This window comes from Carassius auratus, unplaced genomic scaffold (genome assembly GCF_003368295.1).
Source record: "Carassius auratus strain Wakin unplaced genomic scaffold, ASM336829v1 scaf_tig00215982, whole genome shotgun sequence".
Taxonomy (NCBI): domain Eukaryota; kingdom Metazoa; phylum Chordata; class Actinopteri; order Cypriniformes; family Cyprinidae; genus Carassius; species Carassius auratus.
In genome coordinates, this window is record NW_020528345.1 from 67,079 (window position 1) to 88,516 (window position 21,438).

At 35.4% G+C, this 21,438-nt stretch overlaps 5 gene segments (V, D, J or C); all 5 read right to left on the bottom strand.

The window, feature by feature from the left end:
- Positions 1-3,938: 3,938 nt before the first annotated feature.
- On the bottom strand, positions 3,939-4,432 carry LOC113096561 (T cell receptor alpha variable 14/delta variable 4-like). The segment is given in 2 exon segments: positions 3,939-4,252; positions 4,363-4,432. Coding segments are annotated over 2 exon segments (354 nt in total).
- A 4,363-nt stretch (positions 4,433-8,795) lies between these two features.
- LOC113096562 (T cell receptor alpha variable 14/delta variable 4-like) lies at positions 8,796-9,353 on the bottom strand. The segment is given in 2 exon segments: positions 8,796-9,109; positions 9,219-9,353. Coding segments are annotated over 2 exon segments (363 nt in total).
- A 2,081-nt stretch (positions 9,354-11,434) lies between these two features.
- Positions 11,435-12,229, bottom strand: LOC113096563 (T cell receptor alpha variable 14/delta variable 4-like). The segment is given in 2 exon segments: positions 11,435-11,754; positions 11,839-12,229. Coding segments are annotated over 2 exon segments (360 nt in total).
- Positions 12,230-14,582: 2,353 nt separating this feature from the next.
- LOC113096564 (Ig heavy chain V region 6.96-like) lies at positions 14,583-16,378 on the bottom strand. The segment is given in 3 exon segments: positions 14,583-14,627; positions 15,886-16,214; positions 16,339-16,378. Coding segments are annotated over 3 exon segments (414 nt in total).
- Positions 16,379-20,125: 3,747 nt separating this feature from the next.
- On the bottom strand, positions 20,126-20,728 carry LOC113096565 (T cell receptor alpha variable 14/delta variable 4-like). The segment is given in 2 exon segments: positions 20,126-20,439; positions 20,549-20,728. Coding segments are annotated over 2 exon segments (363 nt in total).
- Positions 20,729-21,438: the final 710 nt, after the last annotated feature.

A 21,438-nucleotide genomic window follows, 5' to 3' on the forward strand; every position in this document is an offset into this window, starting at 1 on the left:
AGACATATCTCCATGTTAATACCTGAGTTTAAATATGTTTTTAATTGGCTTTGATCACAGCTTTAGGAGGTGTTTGTATTTCTCATTTCTAAGATTTATCCATATGCAGACATTCGATAAATGAAATAAATGACTGAAAAGGATGCACTTATAAATGAGTGCAGTGGGGAGGTGCTCTGCTGTAAGGACTCTTGTAGGTGTGGTTAGTGACATCACAACCAATCCTCTATCCCTTTTTATTTCAAATTGTAATTTTACAGAGGATTGGTTTATACTGATGTGAACTACTTTAAATGTAATTACATCAATATTTATAAAAAGGGGACACTTTTTATGCAGTGTTTTCTGACTCTGCATATTTTAATTATCAGTGCACAAGGCACACAGTTGTTATACACCATTATTGTTCTTGAAATTCATATTAATTCATTTAAAACAGCTTTCTAGTGTAATTCTTTCTTATTGATAATGTAGTTCTGTTTTTTTAATCTATGGATTAATTTTTTTATTTAACTGTGAAACAAAATTTAAAGTTTCATATTTCATATGAAATTTCACATTTATTTTGCTGTAAAACAGCAATTTGTTCTAGTTCATTATAATAAATACCCTTCTCTACTCTTTTTCATGTGCTCCTATCTTGTTCAGTAGGGTTTACCACATTCTGTTGTTCGAAATCTCGGTGGTACATGTGATGTTATAAACATTTGATTACTGACTTTTAAAGCAAGAATTGTGTGTGTGAATATTTGTAAAACTTTTCAGACATTTGTATCACCGGGGTCCAACTCTAAGAGCACAATAATAGAGAACTGAATCTGATTCTGAGTTACTGTACACTGTCAATAGTGAGTTCATTGGATGATTGGGATGACTGAAAGTGACAGTCTGAATCAACTGTTCCGCTGTATGATTAAGCTCCTTTCAACAGTAAATACAAACTCAGTTTGAAATTATAATCATATCAATTATAATTTATTAACGTATAACACTTTCATTATTTTTATGTTATTCTTGAGGGAAGAAATAACAACTTGGATATTTAAATTCTCTACTCTTGCTAATTATTTTTTACAATTCAATTTACAATTACAACTGAATAATATTTTATTTAGTTTGTTCATTGGAAGAAGGAAAATTAACAAATTATGAACCACCGTTTATTGTTCAACAAGTGTTTCCATATCCTCTCATTTATTTATTTCTGTGATTTACAAAAGATATTTCTTGTGTGTGTGTGTGTGTGTGTGTGTGTGTTTGTGAAGCTTCTCAGGCATTTTATATCAACAAGCCTCAATTTAAGCTCAATAATACAGAGCTGACCTATAGTAGTAACTCTTAATAGTGAGTTCAGTAGATGATTCAGATGTAGTTGACTGACACCAAGGGTCACAGATTTCCATAACTGCTCCAGGATCGGGTATCCTTATACAGTAAATATTCTGTCTCTGTTTGGTTACCAGTAAAGAAAAACATAACTGCTGCTTGTGTCATATGAACAGCTCATTGTCACATAATCTCCTTCTCTTCTGATCATATTGGTACCCTTGTTAACTGGACCAGTGCTAAATCCACCTAAAACCCGAATTTGAGTTTAACTGGGCATCAAATCTCTCTTCAAATTCAGCTCAGGGTGACCTGTTGTCATGCGTTGGCAGTTTTTGTCTTATTTGGCTGATTAAACAAAGTCTTTGATAAAACATTGCATAACAACATTATTATGCAAAATACATTGTGATATTAACATTACAGTTACAAGTTTGCTGACAGTTTTGTGATGTTTACCATGGAAAAGGCAAAAATGCAAACATTCTTAGTCATCTTCAAAAGCAGATGTTTTCTTTGGATTAGTACTTGAGGTAGTGTCATGTGTTTCTCAACTGGTGGGTCGCGACCCAAAAGTGGGTCACAGAGTAAACAGTCAAAGAAACCATATCAACAAAAAAATCTTAATTCTAAATGTTCTGAAGTAAGGCATACATGGTTTTAGTGTGAATGTTGAGTGTGTTTCAGTCACAGTGGGCTGCAGAGCACAGTAGTACACAGCAGAGTCAGATATACATGGATCCTTGATTGTCAGTAGAAATTATTTTTAAATTGTGTTGATATTGCTGCTAAATCTTTCCTTGAACTGCATTTCAAATTTACTCAGCATGTATTCTGGAACTCCATTTGTTTTTTGCTGGTACCACAAGAGATTTGCAGACATCAGTGGTTTCATATTGACAGTAGATTGTTACAGCTGCTCCTTCAACAGCAGTTTGAACGGTTGTATTTTGTTCAATGCTTTCCAGAGAACCACATCCTGTAATGTAATGCAAAACATCACTGATGAAGATCTCATATTCATTTTAAAAGCATATTGTAGATTTTGACTTACCCCAGTAAAATGGGATAAAGATGACTACAAGTCTTTGCCAGTTTGTCATCACAATGTTTATGTTACGTCCTTGGGCGTAATTTGTTTAAGGTGTTATTTGTGCAGTATTTAATTATTGCCACTATGTTGATTACAGTTTATTTTGGCTGTTTTTTTGTCGCTCTATTCTCTCTACGCCATTCAAAAAGCTTGATGAAGATCGGCTGGTTCTGGTTGTCATCAATCACCTGGTTGCTCTGATTGGCTGCTGGAGGGAAAGCTTGTGGATGGGAGCTGAGGACTCCATCTGAAGTGTGCCCTTCTTGGCCTTTGCTGCCTCTGGAGACTTTTCACCTGCCCCAGACCATAGCATGTGTGCTAGTTGTCTGTTTACATTGTTGTTGGTGTATACAGTTTGAAACGTTGGAGAGTTGTGGTTTATTTGTTTTTGTACAAGTAAGCTCCCAAGGTTAGACCTTAAGGTGAAAGTTTAATTAATTTTGGAGCCGTATGGAGGAGGACGCCATTTCTTTTATTGTCCATGTTTTCAACTGTTTTTGTCTAGAAAGGGAGTAAGGTAAGACTTTTGTTGTTTATTTTTGGATTTTGTTTAGAGAGATTAAAAAGTACTCCTTTTTGTAAGTTAGATCTGTTATGTTTGTTATTTTGGCCTGGTCCCCTCCTGAACTTTATTTTGCTCCATGCTAAGCATCTTTCTTTGAGTTTGTTAAATAAACCAAAATTCTAGACAGTGACAAGTCTGTGTGGTTTTCTGTGGCATGCTGGGACAGGAGAGAACGTGTCCAGGTGGTCGGTAGAAAAGTTGTTTTCTACCTTGTTTAAAAAAATTCCTTGTTTCTGCCATCCCTGACCCTAGACCAGGGAGGCACGTAACAGTTAAAATAATAATTTAGATAAAATGAACTCATTAAAATCTACAGCAGACTCTTGTTTCAGCCTCTCTGTGATAAAGTAGCTGTAACACTGTCACAAATGCAAAGACCCGCAGGAGGAGTCTGACTGCACAGAACCTGATCACACACAGTGTGACTGTCTCCTCCTCCTGAAGGATTCTGGGCACATTTTAAAGTCTTTCCAATGTTTGTTTTATCAGTCCCATACATTGGTTCAAGCACTGACCCCTTATTTCCATTTGATGAATTGATGTAATTCTAGACATTATTATCACTTGACATTGTTATTGTATTTATGTATATTATAAGAGGAAACTTAAAGAAAAAGAGACATACTTAATATTAATGTTATTCTTAATTACTATATTACATATATTTAACTCTGCCAGCATCGAAAGTCAGTTTTGTAATCTTAAAAAGTGTATAGCTGTCCAAACTATTACGATTGGTTTTGCATATATTTTGCATATTAGCAATCCACAACTTTTTATTTTGATCTCTTTCGCTCTTTTCCCATTATATTTATAACTACATCACTAACTACACACAGGTGTTTCCCCAAGTTTAATTATATTGTGTGAATTATAGATTGTGGGTTTGATGTGGCTTGAGATCAAAGTGAAAAATTTATGTGAGTTTTTGTACGGCTTCACATAGACTTTGTATCACTGGGCTCCAACTCTTAGAGCACAATAATAGAGAGCTGAATCTGACAGAGTTACTCCAGTAATAGTGAGTTTAGTGGATGTTTCTGATGTAGTCGACTGAAAGCGACGATCAGCAGGGGTTCCAGTGCTACTCCAACCCCGAGCCTCTTTCCACATTAAATACTGAGGTTCTCCATTAGGATACTGTCTGTACCAATAAAGTGTAACATATCTGCTACTTGTATCATATGAGCAGCTGAGGGCCACAGTCTCATCTTCCTTTATGACACTAGTTTCTTGATTTGGCCTTATCTGGTCTGCAGTCATCACACCTAAAACAAAGAAATAAGATAATTACTGATTCAAGCTGCACACAATTATTTATTACACTGTTTTTCTACTGTAAATTACTTTTTAATGAATAAAGGGAGTCATACTGTACCTGGGGTCAGAATTAAAATCAGAAACAGGCATTTTACCATGTTTACAGTAGGACAAATCAGTGTATTGATGTTCTCTGGGCTCCAATTATAATGTATTAGTTCAGTCCTCACAGAAGAGGTGTGTCTTCAGACTTTTTTTTTTTTTTTTACCTTTATGGTTTCACTTGCAGGTGATTGGTTGGAGGTGACAGTTTTGAACACAAGCACAAGAACCTTGGAAAAAGAAAAATGTATTCGCATTCTGTGTCATACTGCAAAACAAAATGGAAATGCTATAGATCAGTTCTGCTTGAGTAGAACTTCACAACTTCACAATTCCAGGTTCATCTTGAACTTTTAATGACTCAATTCTTTGGTCCCCCGAGCCATTTAAGATCAATTTATTCTTTATTACTCATATGATTCTCACTTGATAACTTATAAATGATAGTAACTTTTTAGAATGTTTTCACTTGTTTTATAGTGTTACGTTGGTAAAGTTGGACAGGTTTTATTTATTTTGCATGTTTTTGTGTGAGTGTTGAGTGTGTTTTAGTCACAGTGGGCTGCAGAGCACAGTAGTACACAGCAGAGTCAGACACTCGCAGATTCTTGATCGTCAGTGGAACTCTTCTTGATGTTGAATCCAATGTTGCAGAAAACCTCTTCTTAAAATCAGGCTCAGTTATTCCTTCACTAAATGGATATTTATTCAGAATGAATATTGGGGATTTGTTTGGAAGCTGTTTGTACCAGAAGAGATAAGCATCTGCATTAGTATTTTCTGTAGTGTAATTACACATTAAATATACTTGATCTGCTTCATTTGCAGTCATTCTTCCTGAAGGCTGTTCTACTTTGTCTTGCCCCCTGCATACTGGAAAATAGATTTAATCATTAATAATTTACATATATGAAGTAACGCACATCTAAAGAAATAATAAAGTGCAAATGAAGAACTTTCTTACCAAAGTCCTGTACTGTGAAGAAAAGTGTAATAATCACCCATTTTTCCATTGCTGAGATAAAGAGATTAATATTTTAAAGTGTATTCTTCTGTTGTCTCTCTCTCTCTCTCTGTCTGATGTGATTGTAGCTCCTGGTTTCCTCTGTGTTGCTCTTCTCTTGATATTTCAAGTCTTCAGGTCCACAGGCAAGTCTCCTTAAAGACACCTTGAGGTATGCTGCCTCCATGTGGTGAATTTATGTATTTCCTAATTTATGTATGTTTATCCGAAGTAACTTACATATGTGAAATACAATCAAAATCAGTCAGATATCAAAGCATTTCTGCAAACACCAGAGCAGTACCGTGTATGCTTCTAGAGGAGGTGCTTTGTTTTGGAGTTTGCAATACTTTGAGTTAGTAATTAGTGATGAAATACATTAGTAATTAAACTTTGTTTTATTAAATTCAATTGAAAAAAAATGTAAATGTATAATGTTTATAAATGCAAAGTGTATTTGTCTCAGTCTTGTTCGCAAGCTGTGTTTTATATTTATATATTTGTTATTGTTATTATTATTATTATTATTTTTTATTTTTTTTGTAAAGACACCCTGCATCTGTATACACACAGATTTAAGATTTAAGTGGAAATACATTTTAAGTACATTCATAATATTTAGAAAAACAACAATGTGACAATAAAAAGACAAAAATAAACTTTGTAATATGTCTCAACTTCTGCATGCTGACACAATGTTTTTATGTGAGTGTTGAGTGTGTTTCAGTCACTGTGGGCCTCAGAGCACAGTAGTACACAGCAGAGTCAGACACACACACATCCTGGATTGTCAGAGGAGCTGATTTTGTTAATGTTTTTAGACGTGCATTAAATCTCTTCTTGAACTTGTCATCATTATCTCCATAAGTAGACAGCATGTACTTTGGGAATCCATTGACTTTTTGCTGGTACCAGAAGAGAGCTGGCGATGGATCAATGCTTGTATACGTACAATTGATTATTACAGCTGCACCTTCAACAGCTGTTTGAACTCTCATATTCTGCTGGACGGCATCCTCAGATCTACATCCTAGAATTCAGAAAACCATTTACCAATTTAATTAATACAATCATTAATTAATTCTCAAATCAATATGGGAGGAATTTTGTTTAAGAAAGAATATATACTTACCCAAGAAATATGAGATAAACAACACTACATATTTTTTCTATTGTGTCATCATCTTAATTTTGTAAATGTGCTGTGTTAAATTCAAACTAAACTTAATGAACACGTCTAGAAGAGCAGTTCTATACCCTTTGCTGCTTCAGGCACTCTTTGCTAAAGTTACACTGAATACATTTACAAACAGCTGGAGGAGGAGTCTGTCTACATACAGATTTTTTTTCAGACACATTTTGACACTTAAGGTATTGTTGAGTAATTTGTTTTAACTTTGAAAGAATATGACATTTTAGTATTCTCTATTTGTTTTCCTATGTGCAAGTGCATATTACTAATACAGATTAATTAAAATAATGTATAATGTTAGCATATTCGTTTTGTCATACATAACTCTAAACAAACCCTATGTAATTTATTTAATGCAACATGAAGGCAGTTAATACTTTGTTTATTGTATGGTCTATTAATTACTTGATATTACTTAATAAATTAATATTTTGTAATTATATATCTACTCATCCTGATGAAGAAATAAAGTCATGTAGGTAGGACAACATGAGGGTGACTAAATAAACATGGACAAAGTTTCAAAAATTAAGTTGTACGTTTGAAGGAGTATTTTTGGAACAAATTCCGGTTTGTCACAAGTTTCGGAAAGTTTTTTTTTCGAGTATGGGTCTGTGTGACGTTAGATGGAGCGGAATTTCCTTATATGGGTCCTAAGGGCACTTCTGCCGGAAGAGCGTGCGCTCCCGTATAGCAGAGCAGAGACATTCACTGATCAGAGCGAGAGACAACCCTGCACAGATTACCAAAAAAAAAAGGCATTAAGGGACCAGTGGATGGAGTTTATTTTTACAAAGCATCAACGGAGTTGTGCAAGTGTGTTTGTTTGTTCCCTGCATTTCGAAGATGCTTGTTTTACAAACACGGCCCAGTTTGACGCCGGATTTGCATATCGTTTATTTCTTAAGGATAATGCAGTCCTAATGAAAAAGGGTCACGATCGTGTGTTGGAACCGCAGGCAAGTGAGTATAACTGCTTCAAATATCTCTGTGTTGTTAACTTAGCAATCAGCGCGTAAGCACATCAAGTAAACAACATGTGATGTTGTCATCAAACTGCACTTTCCACATGGAAAACTTAAAAAAAAAAAAAAACGACGACATAAAGTGGAACTTAGTCATTTTCCAAAACCGCTAAGCAAATATATACAGTTTCAGTACATACTAGGGCTGTGCAAAAAATCAAATGCGATTTTCATGCACCTCTCATCAGTAAAGATGCTCCTGTAATTAGAAATATATCCAACATGTGTGTTCAGATCAGGGTTGCCAGGTTTTCACAACAAATCCTGCCCAGTTGCTTCTTGTATTGGGGTCACAGCGACCCCAATACAAATAACGTGATATTTAGCCCCTAAAACGCAAATTTTACCAAGGCAACCCTGCTAAAAAACTTATATTTTAACCCCGGGAAGCAATGTTTTATCGGGGAACCTTCTGGAAGTGGGATTGGGCTAGTTTTGAGAAGCAAATGGGCAGGATTTGTTATGAAAACCTGGCAACCCTGATCTGAACACACGTGCTGGAGATATTCTTCTAATTACTGGAGCGTCTTTACTGATGAGATGTACATGAAAATCGCATTCGATTTTTTGCACAGCCCTAACATAGAGACGTTGTTGCTGATGCTGCTCTTGTTAAATTTCATCCTCTGGATCTGATTCTGGATCATAAATATACGCTGAATCTGACTGTTAGCCATGGTTTGTTTTGGATGGTTTTTTCTTCAGGGTAATGTCACAGCTTCCAAACGCTCTCAACGCAAAAGCTTACTCACGCTCATGATTCTTTAGCTCCGCCCACACATCACGCCTCCAGGCGCTCGTGTTTTTCCGGGAAAAATCGGTACAGACTATCTTTCTCTTATAAATATAATAAAACTAAAGACTTTTTGGAGTTATAAAGGATGCAGTACTACTCTATAGGTACTCAAGATTAACAGGATATTGAGTGAAAATGAGCATTTCACCCCCCCTTTAAGAGACTCAGAGACTAAAAGACTGCATACAAGAGACTTTGCCGAGGAGGTATTAAATAATAATGTAATGTTTAGTCATATCTTTTAAAATTGTTGTGATGTACTGTAATTCAGAACATCATATTTTCTTTTTATTAGCCTTTCAGTAAGCGCACACAGGTGTTTCCACAAGTGTAGTTATATTCTGTGAATTCTAGATTCTGGGTTTGATGTGGCTTGACGGTTAAGGGAAAAAAAATAATTAGAGTTTTTGTACGGCTTCACATAGACTTTGTATCACTGGGCTCCGACTCTTATAGCACAATAAAAGAGAGCTGAATCTGACAGAGTTACACCAGTAATAGTGAGTTCAGTGGATGTTTCTGATGTAGTCGACTCAAAGCGAGGATCAGCGGGTCTCCCACTTCCACTACTTGACCGTGCAGCCTTGTATATTAAGTAGCGAAGCTCCCCATTAGGATACTGTCTGAACCAATAAAGTCTAACATAACTGCTGCTTGTGTCATATGAGCAGCTGAGGGTCACAGTCTCATCTTCCTTCATGAAAACTGCATCTTTATTTGGCCTAATCTGGTCTGCAGTCATCACACCTAAATCAAACAAACAATAATAATTTGTCAGCTAAGTTACGCAAAATTATCTCAAATTATCTCATTAAAACCACTGTAATAAAATTATAATAAAAGAGTCAAGTTCTACCTGAAGACAGAATTAAAATGAGAAGCAGGTGAAGCTGGTGTTTTTCCATGTTGACTAGGTCAGATCAGGTGTGTGTTAATGTTGTCTGTGCTCTGAGCTGTAGATCTGTGTTACTGTGAGTCTCTGCAGTTTCACTCTCAAACACATTGAAACTTCCTGCTTTCTGTGTAAAAAGAGCATCTGCATTTGCATTCCAGAACATTTGCAACAGCAAAAAAATCATACATATATTTATTACTTTAGCAGATGGTTTTGACTAACACAATCTATAAACCTTAATTATTAATGAGCCAATAATATTAATAGTGCTATGTGTGATGAGTGGGGCGGGGCCGAGAGCCGTGGGAACAGGTTGAGACCAGTGGAGTGATTGGAAATGAGCGAAACCTGCTCCACTCACTGGTTTCGAGTCCCACGTAGAAGCTCTGGAACGATAAAAAGGAGGAGTTACAACAGTGAAGGATGAGAGAGGACCAGGCCTGCATTTTATTTTGTGTGTTGGTTTTGTTTGTGTGCGGAGTCGTCCGCGAGGGGCTGGCACGCTGTTTTGTGTTTATTTTATAATTAAAGGGGGGTGAAATGCTATTTCATGCATACTGAGTTTTTTACACTGTTAAAGAGTTGGATTCCCATGCTAAACATGGATAAAGTTTCAAAAATTAAGTTGTACGTTTGAAGGAGTATTTTTGTTCCAAAATACTCCTTCTGGTTTGTCACAAGTTTCGGAAAGTTTTTTTCGAGTATGGCTCTGTGTGACGTTAGATGGAGCGGAATTTCCTTATATGGGTCCTAAGGCACTTCTGCCGGAAGAGCGCGTGCTCCCGTATAGCAGAGCACTTAGAGCACAACAGATGTTCACTGATCAGAGTGAGAGCGTTGCGAAATGTCACAAAAGAAGTGTGTTTTTGGTTGCCAGGGCAAGACAACCCTGCACAGATTACCAAAAGAAAAAAAAAACATCAAGGGACCAGTGGACGGAGTTTATTTTTAAAGAGCATCGACGGAGTTGTGCAAGTGTTTGTGTTTGTTCCCTGCATTTCGAAGATGCTTGTTTTACAAACACGGCCCAGTTTGACGCCGGATTTGCATATCGTTTATTTCTTAAGGATAATGCAGTCCTAATGAAAAAGGGTCACGATCGTGAGTTGGAACCGCAGGCGGTGAGTAAAACTGCTTCAAATATCTCTGTGTTGTTAACTTAGCAATCGGCGCGTAAGCACATCAAGTAAACCTTGAACACCTTTAAGGAAAAAAAAAAGACGACATAAAGTGGAACTTAGAAAATGAGCATCCCCCCCCCCCCCCCCCCGTTAAAGTTTTATTTGAATGTTTGCAGGTTTCGTCTCCTTCTTCCCATGATTATGAACTTTTGTATATTGTTACACTATGATACAAGTTGTCGACATGACAGAATATTACTGATCTAGAGCATAAATCTAGAGTTGAAATAAACAGAAAAGATGTATATTGATAATAGTTAACAAAGCCAGTCTCAAAAGTTTGATTAGTGACTTGAAATAGTTATGAATCTTAAATATTTCTGAGTTCTTATGTCTTGTACATAAGTGTACATAAAATGTAATATATTTCCATATTTATATTTGAATTATAAAAATCATTGTTCCTATACTGCATTGGCTCATAAATTAGTTTGTTCATTCGTTTTTTATTGTTGAGATGCTTGGAAATGTATGTGATTGATCCAAGTTTGGAAGTGTTCAAATTTTTCACAACTTTTTGTGATTCCTATAATTGATCTCAGATGATGGATACTGATCCAGGGGCAAGCACACTTTTTGAAAAAAAAAAAAAGATACAAGACTGTGTTCTTAGGGAAGGAAAGACATATCATTCCATGAAGCATTGCAAATAACTATAATAAAATAATTTAATTATTTGAGCATCTTCTACTCCTAAGGTGCATTCCATCTTCTACTGCATAACATCTGCATGACAGCTGGTGTAAAATAAATGATCAGGAGAGCTGAAAAAAAGGCATACAAACATAATACCCGTGACTCCTGATGATATTTTGAGGTTTTATTGGCACATTATTAAACATTTCTTTTTTTGAATAACATTTCTTATCACAGTTGTTTGCAGGTGTTTCCAAATAATTTATTAGTTTCTATTTATAAAATTGTGGTTTTGATGTGGTTGAGCTTCAAAGAGAAAAATTAAATTGAGTTTTTGTACGGCTTCACATAGACTTTGTATCACTGGGCTCCAACTCTTAGAGCACAGTAATAGAGAGCTGAATCTGACAGAGTTACACCAGTAATAGTGAGTTCAGTGGATTTTTCTGATGCAGTCGACTGAAAGCGACGATCAGCAGGGGTTCCAGTAGTACCACCCCGGTCCCGAGCACCTTTCCAGATTAAATACTGAGGTTCTTTATTAAGATACTGTCTGTACCAGTAAAGTCTAACATCTCTGCTACTTGTATCATATGAGCAGCTTAATCTCACAGACTCTCCTTCAGTACTGATGACTTTTTCACCCTGATTTGGCCCAATCTGGTCTGCTGCCTTTGCACCTGCAAAGATATAAACAAACATTTTTAAACTAATTTTGGTTAAATCCTATCATATCTATTTCCCTTAGCACAAGGGTATTTTACCTAAAGTCATGATTAAAATCAGTATCAAGTGTCTGTCCATGTTTAGTAAGTCAGATCTGCTCTGTTGATGCTCTTCTGTTCTCTGGGTTGTGATGATTGTGATGCTCTGAGTTTGTAGACATACAGTTATTCAGGAACTTCTTCCTCTCTGTAGATTATGCTGTCTGGCAATTTGCAATTTAGTGAAAATAAAAAAACAATAACAAAAAACAAAGCCAAAAATTAGTCTCACCAGAAACAACGGCAAATATTATTACACAGATCCTATCCTTCAGTCAGTATCACAGTATCTTTTTGTTGTATAGTACATTATTGAAAGAAGAAGAGAAACAGATGTGAATGAGAGATCTGTTTTTTAAACAAGTAAATAGAAAAGGAGGAGCTAATGATCCTGTAATGAGGCTTAATAATATGAATATGTGGTGAATATTGCCATCTTATGGTTAGCAAAAAGCATTACAAAATGACAATGAAGTTTTTTTTTTCATATGTTAGTTTCCTCATCCTCAACAATTCTCCATTCTGTTTCTTTCCTCCATGATTTTTTAAAATTTTAAACATAAAAAAATGTTACATTGTGTAATGTACTTTTCACAGTGCATTTAATCAGTTTAGTCATGGGTTTGTACAGAATTAATGTAATCTTAAATCTTGTGTCTTTGAGTACTATGGAAGTCTTATGGAATACATTCAGTGTCTCAATTGGCAATTTGCGAATGTGATTCTCTTGATTGTTATGTTCTCCGGCCAGTCTGTTTAGTCTAATTTGTAGCAGGTATAGTTATGCTTTTTCACATGTCAAGTTTTTGTACAGTGTTTTTGTGATTTCTGTCCCTGTGGGCCTCAGAGCACAGTAGTACACAGCAGAGTCAGACACTCGCACATCCTGGATCATCAGTGGAACTGTTCTTGATGTTGAATCCAGTGTTGCAGAAAATCTCTTCTTAAAATCAGGTTCAGTATTTCCCTCACCAAAAGTAAATTTGTTCAGAATGTATCCTGGTGATCTGTTTGGTAGCTGTTGGTACCAGAAGAGATATGGGTTTGTATCTGTGGTGGTGTAATTACACAGTACAGTAACTTGATCTCCTTCACTCGCAGTCATTTCTTTATAAGACTGTTCAACCTTGTCCTGTCCTGAAGACACTTGGAAAATAGACAGAAACATTTACTCATTAACTTGAATTATTAGGAAAATAAGTGTAAACGTTTAGTAATCTGAATGTAATTATTTTTCTGTTAAAGAATGCAGAAACAGAAAATGTGTGCTTACCCTCATAATGTGCTATGAAACACAGAGAAATCAAAGCCCATCTAAACATAGTTGTTCTATGAGGTAAACGAACAGAACATTTACTCAGCTCTGCTCTAAAAAACCCTGTGCTCATCTCACAGAGCTCTTCTTTAAATGTTTGTGTCATGTCACGTTGTAACAATAAATGAAGAGATCAATGCTGACCCCTTGTGGACAACATAACACTCATTGGAAATATGTGCCTCTAAATACATTTCTGCTATACTGAAGAAAAAAAAAAAACGTGTTGGAGAGCTGCAGTTTCCTGTTGAAATGAACACTATAGGCATTAAAACTCCAACTTTTATTCTTTTCACACAAAGTATGATTTACAGGTCCACGATTTCGATTAATAAAGCATAATTTCTGCACAATTACTTGAGGAATATTGTTATATATTCAAAACAATTTTAACCTGCTGCGAGATTTTAAAACTGATACTTCTGAACTTTAGTATCTCATATGCAGCTCACGCAGTATGAAGTTGCACTCGATTTATTTTATGCTTGACAAAACGCTTCAAACCTGCATATTAAGTTTAAATGGCATGGTTACATCTACAAATGCATTATTACATCTGTTTTGAATTTGTTAACACTATCAGGTAGTTTTAGGGTTGAGTTGGTGTAGGGGATATTTCCAACACAATTCATCATTAGAGACACTTCCTGGATATTTGAAATATAAACTGACGCAATATGTATCCTGAAGCAATGATGAAATGGAAGCTTGAAATTGCTGAACATGATGTTATTCTGCAAACTCTAAACAATTCTTTTAAAGATATGATTGGTATAAATGATGTTTTTGGACAAAAGCTTGACCGCACCAGCTGCACCCCCCACCCCTCACCCCCTCCCACACACACGGAGAAGAGCAAAAAAAACAACTTTCAATTTTCAAATAGTGTTTGAAATTGATTCAAGTGATCATTGATTTGAAATTGTATACATACAATTAATCTATAAAAAATAAGATTTTCAGTGAAAAAAGAGCTCATGTAGCATTTAAGATGAGAAATATATTTATGAGAAAGTATTTTATGTATAGGCCTACATCTATCTATAAAGCCTGCTTAATAATTATGCACATCTAAATATTTCACTTCCATGTGCATGTGCATCAGTATCATGTGGATTTACACCTCATCATATAACTGAGCACTTCATCTGTTTTTGTGTGAGTGTTGAGTGTGTTTCAGTCACTGTGGGCCTCAGAGCACAGTAATACACAGCAGAGTCAGACACTCGCAGATTCTTGATTGTCAGTGGAAATGTGCTTGATGGAGAATCCAGTTTTCCTGAAAATTTCTTCTTAAAATCAGGCTCACTGGAGTATTGATTCAGGATGAATATTGGTGATTTGTTTGGAAGCTGTTTGTACCAGAAGAGATTCGGATTTGTTGAAGTATATTTACACATTAAAATAACTTGCGCTCCTTCACTTTCAGTCATTTCTCCTGAAGGTTGTTCAACCCTGTCTTGCCCCCAGCAAACTGGAAAAATAAACCGAAATAAAGGAAATCATTACCATGAATAGTAATAATTTAGGAGCTTGAATGTAAGTAAATCCTTTTCTTTTAAAGTATACAGAAACAGAAAAAAGTTCATACCGTAATAATATGTTATGAAACATAGATAAATCAAAGCCCATCTAAACATAATTGTTACAGGAGGTAAAAGAGTGGAAATGTACTCAACTCTGCTCTAAGAACTCTGCTCATCTTACAGTGCTCTTCTTTAAAGGGATGTGTCATGTCACGTAATACCTATGAGGAGAGCAATGCTGACCCCTTGTGGACAAAGTTGGAAATTGCTAAAAAATGTAAACCTTGCACTATTTATAATAAATGTAGTAGGATTGGTATAAATAGTGTTTTTGAACAAATGCTTGATCCACACCAAACGTATCCCTCTGTATGTTATAAAGCTATTTATTCACTGATATACTCATGGACATTTGTTTAGAATATGGTGACAATATGAGCCATTTTCCCAGGACGCGTCCTTGCCAGGATTTTTATATTGCCTAAAATATCCAGATTTTGGCTGTTTGTGCTGTGCAGATCGATCATTGTATGACATTCATAAGAGCTGTAGAGAGCAGAGCAGACGGCTCCTTATGCATTCAAATCACTCTCTTGGTACTTTGGTGTCATAAAATGATTGGTGCGCAGCGACGCTTCAAGTTGAACAAACACCTAAGATGTACGTATATTTGCATTGCTTTGATCGTTCTCTGTAGATCTCACCTTCTCACACGCCACGATTGGTTGATTATGTAACATATCTGCATGTTATTGGTCAAACTACTTTGGATGCTTTAGGCAATATAGAAATCCTGGCAAGGACGTGTCCTGGGAAAATGGCTCATATGATCACCCTAGTTTAGAATAACTAAATGGAGTATTATCGTTGTATGTGTGCTTACATTCTCAGGTTATATAGTCTCTGTCAGGTTTGTAAACCACACAAACACCTCCTGCCTTATCACCTGGGAAAAAGCAAATGCGTCTTAATATGATTTTATCACCTTTCATCATGGTTGCTTTATAAAACATTATGAGTACCAAGAACTATCTTTTAACCAAATCTTTGTGTGTCACCCTTTGTTTTTTTGTTTTTTTATGTCGCGACTGACAATCTATAATACTGTTTTTGCTGAATAGAGGGGTTTTCCCTTGTGCTAACTATAGCAGATATGAGGGCTGTATGTGTGAGGAAGATGCAATGCTGTGTGTCAGGTTTTTGTACAGTGTTTCTTCTGTTTCTTGTGACTATGGGCGTCAGAGCGCAGTAGTACAGAGTGGAGTCTGTTATAGATGCAGAGGAGATCTCCAGATCCACATGGTTTTCTTTGTCTTTGGTGACTTTGGTTGTGAATCTGGAATCCACATAAGACTCCTGAGCTTTTTTTTCACCATCTGAGATGAGCACAATGAACTCAGGAGCTGATCCAGGATACTGACGATACCAGTGAAGATAATATGCAGATGAATAACTGCAAGATAATGTAACATTTGAACCCTCAGCAGCAAACACCTCTGTTTTGGTTGGTTTGATTTCATTTCCATATGCGGCATCTGCAAAAGTAGATCAAATATTTATATTTAATGCAATATACAACATAAACGAAAACACTTTATTCTTAATACTGAAAAGACAACTGAGAGTACTGAGATGCAAAAAAAACATTTTCATACTTACATGCAAAGGCAGAAAGCAGAATGACTGAATAGAGACTCATTGTGTACGTTTCTTATTCTCTCTCTAACAGACTTGAAGTTAAAGATCACATCAGATATCAGTGTTTATACCCCACCTCTTCCAGAGAACTCTTTGAGAGAGCAGAACAGATCAGAACTGTTTCATAAACATAGACATTTGATTGTTATTCATATCCTATTGAACCCTCTTGTTGTAACTAACTCTGTCAGTTCTCAGAACACAACAAACAGAATATGAACTACACTATTTCTTATACTTTGTTAATAATTTAGATCTCATAAATTGGATGACATTCACTTTGCACAGTACTAATTAAATGATTTTATTTATTTATTATTATTATATGCATGTTATTGCTGTGGGAAAGAAGTAAAGAGCATGTGGATTTGAACCTTGTCATATAATTGAGCATTTGTTTTGTTTTTGTGTGAGTGTTGAGTGTGTTTTAGTCACAGTGGGCTTAGTCACAGTTGAGTCAGACACACGCAGATTCTTGATCGTCAGTGGAACTCTTCTTGATGTTGAATCCAATGTTGCAGAAAACCTCTTCTTAAAATAAGGCTCAGTTATTCCTTCACTAAATGGATATTTATTCAGAATGAATATTGGGGATTTGTTTGGAAGCTGTTTGTACCAGAAGAGATAAGCATCTGCATTAGTATTTTCTGTAGTGTAATTACACATTAAATATACTTGATCTGCTTCATTTGCAGTCATTCTTCCTGAAGGCTGTTCTACTTTGTCTTGCCCCCTGCATACTGGAAAATAAATTTAATCATTAATAATTTACATATATGAAGTAACGCACATCTAAAGAAATAATAAAGTGCAAATGAAGAACTTTCTTACCAAAGTCCTGTACTGTGAAGAAAAGTGTAATAATCACCCATTTTTCCATTGCTGAGATAAAGAGATTAATATTTTAAAGTGTATTCTTCTGTTGTCTCTCTCTCTCTCTCTGTCTGATGTGATTGTAGCTCCTGGTTTCCTCTTTGTTGCTCTTCTCTTGATATTTCAAGTCTTCAGGTCCACAGGCAAGTCTCCTTAAAGACACCTTGAGGTATGCTGCCTCCATGTGATGAATTTATGTATTTCCTAATTTATGTATGTTTATCCGAAGTAACTTACATATGTGAAATACAATCAAAATCAGTCAGATATCAAAGCATTTCTGCAAACACCAGAGCAGTACCGTGTATGCTTCTAGAGGAGGTGCTTTGTTTTGGAGTTTGCAATGCTTTGAGTTAGTAATTAGTGATGAAATACATTAGTAATTAAACTTTTTTATTAAATTCAATTGAATTTTTTTTTTACATTTATAATATTTATAAATGCAAAGTGTATTTGTCTCAGTCTTGTTCGCAAGCTGTGTTTTATATATATATATATATATATGTATGTTATTGTTATTATTATTATTATTATTATTTTTATTTTTTGTAAAGACACCCTGCATCTGTATACACACAGATTTAAGATTTAAGTAGAAATACATTTTAAGTACATTCATAGTATTTAGAAAAATAACAATGTGACAATAAAAAGACAAAAATAAACTTTGTAATATGTCTAAACTTTTGCATGCTGACACAATGTTTTTGTGTGAGTGTTGAGTGTGTTTCAGTCACTGTGGGCCTCAGAGCACAGTAGTACACAGCAGAGTCAGACACTCGCAGATTCTTGATTGTCAGAGGAGCTGATTTTGTTAATGTATTTAGACGTGCATTAAATCTCTTCTTGAACTTGTCATCATTATCTCCATAAGTAGACAGCATGTACTTTGGGAATCCATTGACTTTTTGCTGGTACCAGAAGAGAGCTGGCGATGGATCAATGCTTGTATACGTACAATTGATTATTACAGCTGCACCTTCAACAGCTGTTTGAACTCTCATATTCTGCTGGACGGCATCCTCAGATCTACATCCTAGAATTCAGAAAACCATTTACCAATTTAATTAATACAATCATTAATTAATTCTCAAATCAATATGGGATGAATTTTGTTTAAGAAAGAATTTATACTTACCCAAGAAATATGAGATAAACAACACTACATATTTTTTCCAGTGTGTCATCATCTTAATTTTGTAAATGTGCTATGTTAAATTTAAACTAAACTTAATGAACACGTCTAGAAGAGCAGTTCTATACCCTTTGCTGCTTCAGGCACTCTTTGCTAAAGTTACACTGAATACATTTACAAACAGCAGGAGGAGGAGTCTGTCTACATACAGATTTTTTTTTCAGACACATTTTGACACTTAAGGTATTGTTGAGTAATTTGTTTTAACTTTGAAAGAATATGACATTTTAGTATTCTCTCATTTTTTTACTATGTGCAAGTGCATATTACTAATACAGATAAAATAAAATAATGTATAATGTTAGCATATTCGTTTTGTCATACATAACTCTAAACAAACCCTATGTAATTTATTTAATGCAACATGAAGGCAGTTAATACTTTGCTTATTGTATGGTCTATTAATTACTTGATATTACTTAATAAATGTATATTTTGTCATTATATATCTTCTCATCCCAATGAAGAAATAAAGTCATGTAGGTAGGACAACATGAGGATGACTAAATAATGGCAATATTTTGGTGAACTGTCACTTTAAGATCATGGTTATAGATTTTATGTGGTGTTTGTGAATATAATATGATATAGTTAGTGGTTTGTGGTAGATCTCAGTGTTTTTGTGTGAGTGTTGAGTGTGTTTCAGTCACTGTGGGCCTCAGAGCACAGTAGTACACAGCAGAGTCAGACACTCGCAGATTCTTGATCATCAGTGGAACTGTTCTTGATGTTGAATCTAATGTTGCAGAAAATCTATCTTTAAATTCATCCCCAATATTTCCTTTACCAGCTGTAAATTCACTCAGAATGAATGTTGGTGATCCATTTTGTAGTTGTTTGTACCAGTAAAGATATGCATTATTATAACTGCTGGTAGAGTAATTGCACAGTAGAGTAATTTGGGTTGCTTCATTTGCAGTCATCTCTCTTAAAGGTTGTTCAACTTTGTCTTGTCCCCAACAAACTGGAAAATAGATGTAGCCATTATTCAAGTGCTTACATTGAGTATCTCACACAGATATAGTATTAAAGTGTAAATGATGAAATAATTTTCTTACCAAAATAATGTAATGTGTAGAAAAGTGTAATAATCACCAATTTTTCCATTCTCACTTAAAGGTAAAAAATTATGAATATTTGAACAGAATTTTCCAGAAGTATTTTCTTCTTACTGCACAGTCTCTGTTTCTCATTGTAGTTTGAGATTCTTCACAAGCCTCAGCTTTATATAAGAATTTGAGGAATGATGCCTCCTTGTGGTGAACAAACATTCGATTGTACCAAATGGCAAAAACAGTGCAACTAATGTGAAAATCAGTTGAATTGAATCAATGAAAAAATCTGAATAAATAAGAAGTAAAATGATTTTTATTGGACATGTTAGTTTGCACTGTATGAATGATTTGGCTTTGAGTGGAAAACTGTTTAAGAGACTCAGTAGACTTCATACGAGGGCCTTTCCGAGGAGGTATTAAATGATGATGAAATGTTTAGTCATATCTTTTAAAATTGTTGTGATGTACTGTAATTCAGAACACATTTATGTGTTCAGTAAGCGCACACAGGTGTTTCCACAAGTGTAGTTATATTCTGTGAATTCTAGATTCTGGATTTGATGTGGCTTGACATTAAAGGGAAAAAATAATTAGAGTTTTTGTACGGCTTCACATAGACTTTGTATCACTGGGCTCCAACTCTTAGAGCACAATAATAGAGAGCTGAATCTGACAGAGTTACACCAGTAATAGTGAGTTCAGTTGATTTATCTGATGTAGTCGACTCAAAGCGAGGATCAGCGGGTCTCCCACTTCCACTACTTGACCGTGCAGCCTTGTATATTAAGTAGCGAAGCTCCCCATTAGGATACTGTCTGAACCAATAAAGTCTAACATAACTGCTGCTTGTGTCATATGAGCAGCTGAGGGTCACAGTCTCATCTTCCTTCATGACAACTGCATCTTTATTTGGACTAATCTGGTCTGCAGTCATCACACCTAAATCAAACAAACAATAATAATTTGTCAGCTAAGTTAAACAAAATTATCTCAAATTATCTCATTAAAACCACTGTAATAAAATTATAATAAGAGAGTCAAGTTGTACCTGAAGCCAGAATTAAAATGAGAAGCAGGTGAAGCAGGTGTTTTTCCATGTTGACTAGGTCAGATCAGGTGTGTGTTAATGTTGTCTGTGCTCTGAGCTGTAGATCTGTGTTACTGTGAGTCTCTGCAGTTTCACTCTCAAACACATTGAAACTTCCTGCTTTCTGTGTGAAAAGAGCATCTGCCGCTTCTCACATTTTTTTGTGAGTTTGCATTCTACAACATTTGCAACAGCAAAAAAATCATACATCTATTTTTTACTTTAGCAGACGGTTTTGACTAACAAAATATATAAACCTGAATTATTGAGCCAATAATATTAATAGTGCTATGTGTGATGAGTGGGGCTGGACCGAGAGCCGTGGGAACGGGTCGAGGCCAGTGGAGTGATTGAAAATAAGCGACACCTGCTCCACTCATTGGTTTCGAGTCCCACGTAGAAGCTCTGGAAGGATAAAAAGGAGGAGTTACGACAGTGAAGGACGAGAGAGGACCAGGCCTGGGTTTTATTTTGTGTGTTGGTTTTGTTTGTGCGCGGCAGTCGTCGGCTATAGGGCTGTCACACTGTTTTGTGTTTATTTTATAATTAAAGTTTTATTTGAATGTTCGCAGGTTCCGCCTCCTTCTTCCCATGACTATGAACTTTTGTATATTGTTACACTATGATACAAGTTGTTGACAAGACAGAATATTACTGATCTAGAGCATAAATCTTGAACCGAAATAAACAGAAAAGATGTATATTGATAATAGTTAACCAGGCCAGTCTCAAAAGTTTGATTAGTGACCTAAAATAATTATGAATCTTAAATATTTCTGAGTTCTTATGTCTTAAATCTTTTTTTTTTTATGTTTTAAAATGTAATACATTTCCATATTTAAATTTGTATT